Source organism: Sinocyclocheilus grahami, unplaced genomic scaffold (genome assembly GCF_001515645.1).
Source record: "Sinocyclocheilus grahami isolate Dianchi unplaced genomic scaffold, SAMN03320097.WGS_v1.1 scaffold270.1, whole genome shotgun sequence".
NCBI classification, from domain to species: domain Eukaryota; kingdom Metazoa; phylum Chordata; class Actinopteri; order Cypriniformes; family Cyprinidae; genus Sinocyclocheilus; species Sinocyclocheilus grahami.
In genome coordinates this window covers 860,695-870,465 of record NW_015505449.1, presented here as the reverse complement: position 1 = coordinate 870,465, position 9,771 = coordinate 860,695, and the positions used below count along the sequence as shown (strand labels likewise).

The window sequence follows — 9,771 nt, the reverse complement described above, 5'->3', positions numbered from 1 at the left end:
AAATATATATATTTTTTATATTTTAAATACATATATATATATATATATATATATATATATATATATAATTTGCTTATTAAATAATATTATATATATATAAAATTTTATAAGTAAATAAATATTTATATTAGTTTATTAGCTAATATAAATATTATATTTATTTACTTATTAAATAATAAATATTTAGCATTTATATTTAGGCATGACAAATGAATGTGATTATTTATTAAAATAATAATAAATAATACATTTTCAACAACCTCAGGGCTGCAAAAGATAAAACTACACAGTCTAACTGGTTAAACTACAGCATTCTTAAATGAGCAGTTTCAGATTAAACTGCATTTGTTCAGAATTTTATGATTATTATACATGCCATTTTATGATTTAACTGACAGACAACATGGAATTTGTGTACTTTTAAAACTTTGTCATACTGTCTGACCATTTCAAATGATCTATCAAAGGAAAAAAGTGTGACTAAGAGCTATGAAAAGTCAGACACAGCATGTTAAATATGCACTTTAAACTATAATCTTGTTGGTGATCATCTCTTACCATCTGTATTTTCAGTGCTTTTTTATAAAACTGTCGGATCTCCCAGTAGCTGAGGACGTTGCAGATCACCTTCACGAGCCGATAGACCCAGAAAATGGCTGCCATTATCAAGAGGAAGATGATCCAGCTGTTTCCTTGAATCCTGATTGGGAGAGGAAGATCATCACTATGATGGCAGCAGGTGATTGTGGGATTGCTCATGGTTCATGACATTATAAGAATAAAGTCATATATAACTCAGCCCAACAAGCCAAACTTAACAAAACTGATGCTAAATACTAAATGATAAGTAATACCCAATATGTGATTTAGTGAGAGAAAGGACATATATAATGTTACAAAAGATTTCTATTGCCGCTCTTTTGAATTTTCGGTCTTCAAAAGAATCCTGAAAAAAAATATGAAGCAAAAAATATGAAGCAGTACAAGCGTTTTCAACATTGACAATAATAAAAAATGTTTCTTGGGAACCAAATCAGCATTTCGAAAATAATATGACTGACCAAATGAGAATGTTTACCAAGTCTTAATTACTGTATGACAGCACAAGATGTTCCTGAATGAGTCTCACTGAAGTGAGTCAGCTATGATATTAATATGTTTGTGTTGCATATCTGTGTCTGTCAACACCACATCTCTGTGTGTCCATGAACAGGTCTCTCTGTGTCAAAACACTAGGTGTCCATGAAAAGGTTTGTAAAGTAAAAATCTGAGAAACAAGCAAAATAACTATTCAATGTCAAATGGACCAAAACATCCCAGTGTCTATTTAAAACCCATGAGCTCTACGTAGTACACAGTTTCAGTATCATCTACGGCCACAGAAATAGAATGGCAGGGTCTGAGAGAGCTGAACATCCCTCTGCTGATGTTCACAACAGGTGCTTGTTTACAGCTTGCTTATTTTGGAGCCACTGTCTGAGAAGTAGGAAACGAATCAGGTGAAGCTGAATCGAGTTCCAGTGTGATGCAATGAATGCCGTCACATTCTCACCCAGTGCTTTAGGGCATGTTTGCTTTCAGGCTACTACGGAAATCGAGCTTGAAAAACCAAGAAAATGGCAATTACAACTTAAAGCTTTGAAAACTGAACACAAAACATGTTGCATTAAGATCCAAACCTGAAGTGAAATAAACCTTGAGTGGTGCATTACAATAAAAGTTCACATGCAAAATCAAAATATTTTATTTGTGATATCAGAAAACTGTCTGTCCAATAAGTTTTGTAATAAGTATACCTATTTGTTATTTTCTAAAACATAATATTTTTTTAAAATATTGCGCAAGAGCCAAAACCTAAACACTGAACTTTGCTTGCTTCAGTGAAAATAAAACTTTTTTTTTTTACTTTTTATAAACTAGGATTTTCTGTATTAATAAAATATATTTGAAATATGTCCAGTGTTACTATAATATGATTTGTATAGTAATATAGTATTTATTAATATTTGAAATGAGCTTTTATTTTTATATTTTCCGTTTTTAATTTTTAATAGTTTTGTTATGTGCTTTTGTCATTTATATATTTTTTTTACTTTTTTAACTTCAGTTTTATATTTTCAGTATTCATTTTAATTAGTGAGTATTACATTATTTAGTTTTAGTAATTTTTATACTTCAACTTAATCTTATTTTACTTCAAATAAGTACTTTTTTTTTTACAAAAATTTTAGTTTAAGTTTTTTTTTATCTAATACTTATATCTCATTTAGTTTATTTTATTCATTTAATAGTTTTATTATGTGCTTTTATCCTTTTTATTGTTTTAATGATTTATTATTCGATTTTTATATCTCTATTTAGCTTTCATTTATTTTTAGCCAGTTTAAGTCATTGTAATACTTCAACTTAACCTTATTTTACTTAGCTTTAATTATCTAATGAAAAACTAGCTAATGATACAAACACCGAATTGGTTAATGATGCAAGTGTTAACTAAATAAAAAATTCAGAGTAACCAACAAACTGCTACAAGCAAAGCTGAATTCAATTCGCAATATAAGGACGTTCAGCGACGCTCTGCCTCAGTGCATGTGCCAGTATAAAGCGGACACACTGACCTCTCAGTGCACTGCTCGCTGGGTAAAATCGCATCAGGAAGGGTGACCTTATTCCTGTCCAGAGGACTGAGGCTCTGACCCGTGTGGTTGACCACTCGGTTGGCAAAGAGAACATCATATTCCACACAGTTAAAGAGAAAAGTTGTAAACGTGACCACAAACAGGAATTGCCTGAATATGGGAATGCAAAAACAGACAGGATTAGTTCTTGCTAATCAGTATGCAATCCTGAAAGAATTTACGCTTGAGGCAAAAATAAATAGCACTTACACAAGTTCAAAAAACTCTGATAACACCATACAGGCGAATCCATTCCTCTGATGGAAATGATAGATGTGAGCATGTTAAAGACTCTTGCATTCCAATGATAGTTGAAACAGTTTTAAAGAAGTACAGCATTGTTCAGCCATTAATGCAGCCAGAGTGTAACATAATATAAATGCCTAATGATGAATAGAGACAGTGTGTTTTCAAGTACAAGAGAAATGATACCATTCTGGGAGTTTATAGCTATTGCACAACTGCTGATTTAGGGGTGAAAAATGCATTAAAAGGCATGAATTTTCCTATTCAGCCTATAAAATAATACAGCATATTGTTTTAATATTTTTGAAAGGATATTCTTGTGAAGAAATTGTCGAGATTCTTGATATGATGCCATGGGTCTGCAATGTAGCAAAGACATTGTTATTAAGTTAAATGATAAAGAAAGAATATGCTATACAGTCTTATATATATATATATATATATATATATATATATATATATATATATATTAAACACTTGCAATTTGTTTGTCATAATATGTAGGGATGCACGATATATCGGCCACCATATCGGTATCGGCCGATAAATGCTCATTTTTTCTGTTATCGGTATCGGCCTGGTAAGAAAATTTGGCCGATATCTTAAAGCCGATAAATAATGCATTATTTCCTTCAGAGACACTTCAGATGCGCGCTGTTCGTTTGCAGCCTTTTGTGCAATTGTACGTTGTAATATTGTGTTTATTTGATGTATATCTGATTTCTCTGTAATGTAAAAGTGAACAATAATGACCTCCTCTGCCCTCTGGCACATGGATGAGTAAATCTTCCTCTCCTGGAGGGGAGTCTTCCTCATAATCTTCTATTAGCTGATACTCCTGGTACGTTTCAAGACCAGCCATCGTGATTTACATTCTACCTCTCTATAATGTTCACCACAGGTCCTGAATAACAGATTTAACATTACAGTGGCATTAGATGTGACAACATACTAGAAACATCAGTCATACACTGTGCAAATAAACAACAAGAGCAACACCAGCTCAAACTGACTAAGTTCACTGTACTTACAAGACGGTTATTGTCTCTTTTCTGATAAAATCACAATCACATGGTCAGTTTCTAAACAGATGAGTCAAGGACAGACTCGAGTGCATCATTACAAAGACAAGTTTTCTTCACAGATAACGATGGCGTACAAATCTATACATTATTAGTGAATGTTATTATATTTAGCCATGTTATGCCGTGTCTGCAAACGAGAGAGAGTTTAACAGTTTAACAACCTCGTGCTGACTAAACTGCTCGTTGTTTGCTTATATCAATTTCTTTATTGAAAATATTTATATTAAAAGATTACAGGAAGGATTTGAACACATAAATCGCTAAATTGGTCTCACCGTCCGAGCAGAGATGATCCTCGCCTTTGCTCTTCACAACACAAACAGATATCACAACAAACAGCGCCTGGACACTTCCGTCACTTCCGGGGAGACTTTTATCCTGACATGTAATGTAAAATGTAACTATACAATATTTATTGTACTTGTGTAATATGTACTTTTGCTGGAATTTTTCTAGATTTCCAAAAGGTGTTTGCACTATTGTTATTTTTATTAAAAACTTTTATTTGAATATGCATATTTTGAAATAATAATAATAATAATAATAATTTCCAAGAAGTGTACACGTTTTAAATTAGTCTCTATTTTCGATCCTTGTTGGTTATATTTAAGTTCTATTTAATCAATTCATCCGGCAAAAAGTAGTAAATCTTTGACCAACGGACGGTTTTAAACAAAACAAAAATTATATGTAAATATATATCATTTAAAATAGTATAAACATTCATTTATTTATACATTATTACCATTTATAATCAATAATAAAATATAAAATGTGTGTTTAAATGAAAATCGGGAAAAAAAGAAAAGATGCGTGCAAATTAACATTCATTAAACATGTACAAATGTCATTACAAAAGGAATATGAATTAAAACAGTAGCCAGTGATATGAAAAAAAACAAAATTATTTATGCTAATACAAAAAAAAGCGAATGTATTTTCACGCAGCGGTGACGTACGGGGTTAGCGTGGGCACGCCGGGAATGGGCTTGCGTCAACATGGCGGCCTACATGTAAATCCTTGAATTAATTGAGCTTTCTTTCGTTCTTCTTCTTCCTGCTGTCATTTCAAAACACTACAACAACAACATGTTTCATTTTGCACGCTGCGGTCGAGTGACACGCGGCACTGTCACGTCAGATCGACTTTTGAACTCCCAAAAAACAAGAGATTTCACGATCCACCACCTTTATAGGTACACGATATTTATCTTTGTTTATTATATTAGATTGAAACGATTGTCTACACGGTAGTCATTTTCAAATTCATCTGTCTGAGGTCATAAGAAGATTTGTTTGCATTTCATTTTGCATATAAACACAGTTGATCGTATATGTAATCAAACAGACACTGCATGTGATTTATGACATCTTATATAGATGTCTTAAACTAAAGAATAAATATTGTACGATAGTCATACTATGCCCTTTGTGAAAAAGAAGTACACTTTTCATTAAGTGGTACCATGCAACACTGTACCTGTGTTATGGCAGCCATATCACTCTGCAGCCCAAGACTGGTTACCCACTGAAGCTAAGCAAGGCTGAGCTGGTCAGTACCTGGATGGGAGACCTCCTGGGAAAACTAGGTTGCTGCTGGAAGAAGTGTTAGTGAGGCCAGCAGGGGGTGCTCACCCTGTGGTCTGTGTGGGTTCTAATGCCCCAGTGTAGTGACGGGGACACTATACTGTCAACAAGCACGTCCTTTGGATGAGACGTTAAACCGAGGTCCTGACTCTCTGTGGTCATTAAAAATCCCAGGATGTCTTTTGAAAAGAGTAGAGGTGTGACCTCGGCATCCTGGCCAAATTTGCCCATTGGCCTCTGATCATCATGGCCTCCTAACAATCCCCATATCTACTGATTGGCTTCATCACTCTGTCTCCTCTCCACCAATAAGCTGGTGGGCGTTCTGGCGCACTATGGCTGCCGTCGCATCATCCAGGTGGATGCCGCACACTGGTGGTGGATGAGGAGATACCCCCTGACAATGTAAAGCGCTTTGAGTGGCTAGAAAAGCGCTATATAAATGTAATGAATTTTAATTATTACTTTTCCATTATCTGTTGTATTTTAGGCGTGGCCAGCATACAGTACCATGGAGCAGTTCACAAATCCCATCCACACAGATCACTGTCAACACTCCTGCTCGCATATGGAGACAAGCTCAAAAAGTGCTCCGTCTAGCATCCAGACAGCCGCCCAGACCACCAAACATCACTCTGAAATTCATATTAGGACCTGCTGCTTTGACAGTGACCGCACGCTTGCTTGGTACTGGAGCTCACTGTGAAGCAGATGTGAACAATAACGTCCCGCTGGAAGTTCAGGCGAAAGAGAAGATTCCTGAATTCAGCTGGGCCATCCTGTGGGAGTTCGTTCGGCCCCAACTTCTTGCTCTTATAGGAGCCATTATCGTAAGTAAACAATTCATCTATTAAGCAAAGTTAATTGTGTTTTTTGGCCATATTATGAATAGTTTGGTTTATTGTGCAGTGATATCTCTGTCGTGTCCTCTTTCAGCTTGCGTTTGGAGCAGCAGCCCTTAATATTCAGATTCCTCTGATGTTGGGGGATCTGGTGAATGTCGTCGCTCGCCACATGAGAGAACAAGCAGGTCATTACATGAGAGACATTAAAGCACCTGCAATGAAGCTGCTCGGACTGTATGGTTTACAGGTACGTTAAGTCACACAGTCAAGCTCTATGAGCAATATTTGACATGATTAATCATTTCTTTTGCAAAATAAACTTTTATTCATTTTATTTAACTTTCTATTCATGAGAGAATCCAGAAAAGAAAATGTATAACAGTGTCCACAAAAATATTAAGCAGTACAGCTGTTTTCAACATTGATAATAAATATAAATGCTTCTTAAGCAGCAAATCAGCATATTAGAATGATTTCTGAAGGATCATGTGACACTGAAGACTGGAGGAATGATGCTGAAAATTCAGGCACAAATTACATTTTAAAATATATTCAAAAAAAAAAATTTTTTTTTTAAATTGTAATAATATTACACAATGGTAGTATATTTGTCTTTCAGGGTCTGTTGACCAGTGGCTACATCATTCTTCTGTCTAGAGTTGGAGAGAGAGTGGCAGCTGACATGAGGACAACCCTCTTCACCTCTTTGCTTCGGTTTGTAATACAGTTTTTGTTTTAGATGTTTAAAGTGCTGAAACACATAGGGTATTAGAAAGACAGAAATCTTTCTAATCATCTTGTTTAAATGTCGTGTTACAGACAAGATGTTGCATTTTTTGACGCAAACAAGACCGGGCAGCTGGTTAATCGGCTGACATCAGACATCCAGGAGTTTAAATCTTCCTTCAAGTTGGTTATTTCTCAGGTAGGATGTTTTAGACGAGAGCAAGTGTGTTTTAAAACCCCTACTGAGAATGTATAGATGTACCACATGCATTTGATTACATAATATGTTACAGGGTTTGCGCAGTGCCACACAGACGGTGGGTTGTTTTGTGTCGCTGTACGTCATCTCTCCCAAACTCACGGGTCTCACTGTGGTCGTCCTGCCATGTCTGGTGGGGGCTGGCGCTCTCTTTGGTTCTTTTCTCCGTAAACTATCGCGCAAAGCACAGGAACAGGTAACGGCACTCTGGAGGAGAAGAGTAGTTTTGCTGCTCTTTGTGTGCTAACTCCCCAATTTTCCTCTTTTAGGTTGCTAAAGCTACAGGAGTGGCTGACGAGGCTCTTGGTAACGTGCGGACAGTGAGAGCTTTTGCCATGGAGGATCGAGAACTAGAGTATGATTACAGATTCTAGACTTTTTTCCCACATTTTGTGTGTCGATCTTGAGGGGAAAGTCTTACAGCTTTTAACTGTGTATTTCATTAAGTGATATAATGCTAATTTACCAATCTACTTGAACTAACAAAATCTACTTATTACCTAAAAATCCACTGGTAATCATGTGATGAATCATCATGAGTTTATCGTAAGTGGCCTGTTCATAAAACATGGCCGATACTTTTATGTACATGTGTCATACACACAAAGACAAAACACCATCAGGGTAAAACACAACACTAAAATAATGCAATAAACATGAACTAAACAACAGAAAATGTAACAAAAAAATGCTGTAAATTACATTACTTATTACTTACAAAAATATAATCATATGTGATGTGATGTGTAATTTTTCTGTTTTTTGCTCTGAATTATATGGTTAATAAATTATAAGGTAAATTATAAATTACGATAATAAATCATTTTTACTTGCAAAAACCATGCATTTGACAGTATTTTATAATAAGCCTACATGTAATGTGAATGTAAACCATTTACAATTTTTACTATAGCATTTTACAGTTTTCCTGAACAAATTACAAACATTTTTACTGTGTATGGTCTTTTTTTTTGTCCAACATTGATGTACTAAAGATGATATTTTCAGGAAAATAAAACTAATCAAAGCTTTTTTATTATTCAACAAAACCCAGCAGTTCTGATATTCACCTTCTTTCACAGGATGTATGCTGCTGAAGTCCAGAAATCAGCTGTGATGAATGAGACGCTGGGCACAGGAATTTCAGTATTTCAGGGCCTGTCTAATATTGTCCTGAACTGTGAGTAATGATGCACTTTCCCTGATTCACAACCAATGACCACATGAACTAGAGCTGTTAAATATTTCCCTTCTTCAACAGGCATTGTTCTAGGCACTATTTTTGCTGGTGGGTCTTTGATGGCTCGTAATGACATGTCGCCTGGTGATCTAATGTCATTTTTGATCGCCTCTCAAACAGTACAGAGGTGGGAGTGTGCAAAGAGTCTTAATTTACATTTGATCCTACACATAATTTAGAAGGAACTTACATTCAGCTGAACCAGTGTGTTTAATATCAAATGTAATATAATCGCATCTCTCTCTCCATAGATCTCTTGCCAGCATTTCAATTCTCTTTGGACAGGTGAGGAGAAGACATTTCCAAGCATTCTGTTACTTCATATATATCGTATGTAATCTATGTGTGGTTTGTGTCAGATGGTTCGAGGTATGAGTGCAGGAGCTCGTGTGTTTGAGTACTTGGCTCTAGAGCCCACCGTTCCTCTCACTGGAGGAGGTCGTATCCCTCTCAAGTCTCTGACGGGAAGAGTTGACTTCATGAACATCAATTTCAGGTAGGTCTCAAACATGACACGGCCTGAATTTAATCTAAAGAGTTTCATTCTGTGTTATTTGATGTTTCCTGCAATGTTTCTCAGTTACCCAACAAGACCTGGAAACCAGATCCTTAATAACTTCAACCTGACTCTACCTCCCTATAAAACCGTTGCTATTGTTGGCGAGTCAGGCGGAGGTAAAGTATCTATCTATCTATCTATCTATCTATCTATCTATCTATCTATCTATCTATCTATCTATCTATCTATCTATCTATCTATCTATCTATCTATCTATCCATCTATCTATCCATCCATGTATCTGTCTGTCTGTCTGTCTATCTATCTATCTATCTATCTATCTATTGCAAACATCACACGGCCTGAATTTAATCTAAAGAGTTTCATTCTGTGTTATTTGATGTTTCCTGCAATGTTTCTCAGTTACCCAACAAGACCTGGAAACCAGATCCTTAATAACTTCAACCTGACTCTACCTCCCTATAAAACCGTTGCTATTGTTGGCGAGTCAGGCGGAGGTAAAGTATCTATCTATCTATCTATCTATCTATCTATCTATCTATCTATCTATCTATCTATCTATCTATCTATCTATCTATCTATCTA

The 9,771-nt window shown here is 35.4% G+C and overlaps 2 protein-coding genes across 2 annotated transcripts in view; one reads left to right on the top strand and one right to left on the bottom strand.

The window, feature by feature from the left end:
- Positions 1-4,375, bottom strand: part of LOC107599667 (autophagy-related protein 9A-like) — a 13,488-nt gene extending 9,113 nt beyond the window's left edge. Inside the window, exons 1-6 of the mRNA XM_016291320.1 lie at positions 4,285-4,375; positions 3,678-3,828; positions 3,240-3,283; positions 2,889-2,953; positions 2,619-2,789; positions 559-700 (exon numbers count right to left, since the gene is read on the bottom strand). Coding sequence (XP_016146806.1) covers positions 559-700; positions 2,619-2,789; positions 2,889-2,953; positions 3,240-3,283; positions 3,678-3,786 — 531 coding nt within the window. The 5' untranslated portion in view covers positions 3,787-3,828; positions 4,285-4,375. The remainder of the gene's footprint in view (positions 1-558; positions 701-2,618; positions 2,790-2,888; positions 2,954-3,239; positions 3,284-3,677; positions 3,829-4,284) is intronic.
- Positions 4,376-4,982: 607 nt separating this feature from the next.
- Positions 4,983-9,771, top strand: part of abcb8 (ATP-binding cassette, sub-family B (MDR/TAP), member 8) — a 7,043-nt gene continuing 2,254 nt past the window's right edge. Inside the window, exons 1-12 of the mRNA XM_016291321.1 lie at positions 4,983-5,205; positions 6,087-6,426; positions 6,533-6,688; positions 7,061-7,155; positions 7,261-7,366; positions 7,461-7,622; positions 7,696-7,781; positions 8,509-8,606; positions 8,688-8,793; positions 8,918-8,951; positions 9,026-9,162; positions 9,247-9,341. Of these exons, the coding sequence (XP_016146807.1) occupies positions 5,099-5,205; positions 6,087-6,426; positions 6,533-6,688; positions 7,061-7,155; positions 7,261-7,366; positions 7,461-7,622; positions 7,696-7,781; positions 8,509-8,606; positions 8,688-8,793; positions 8,918-8,951; positions 9,026-9,162; positions 9,247-9,341 (1,522 nt within the window). The 5' untranslated portion in view covers positions 4,983-5,098. The remainder of the gene's footprint in view (positions 5,206-6,086; positions 6,427-6,532; positions 6,689-7,060; positions 7,156-7,260; positions 7,367-7,460; positions 7,623-7,695; positions 7,782-8,508; positions 8,607-8,687; positions 8,794-8,917; positions 8,952-9,025; positions 9,163-9,246; positions 9,342-9,771) is intronic.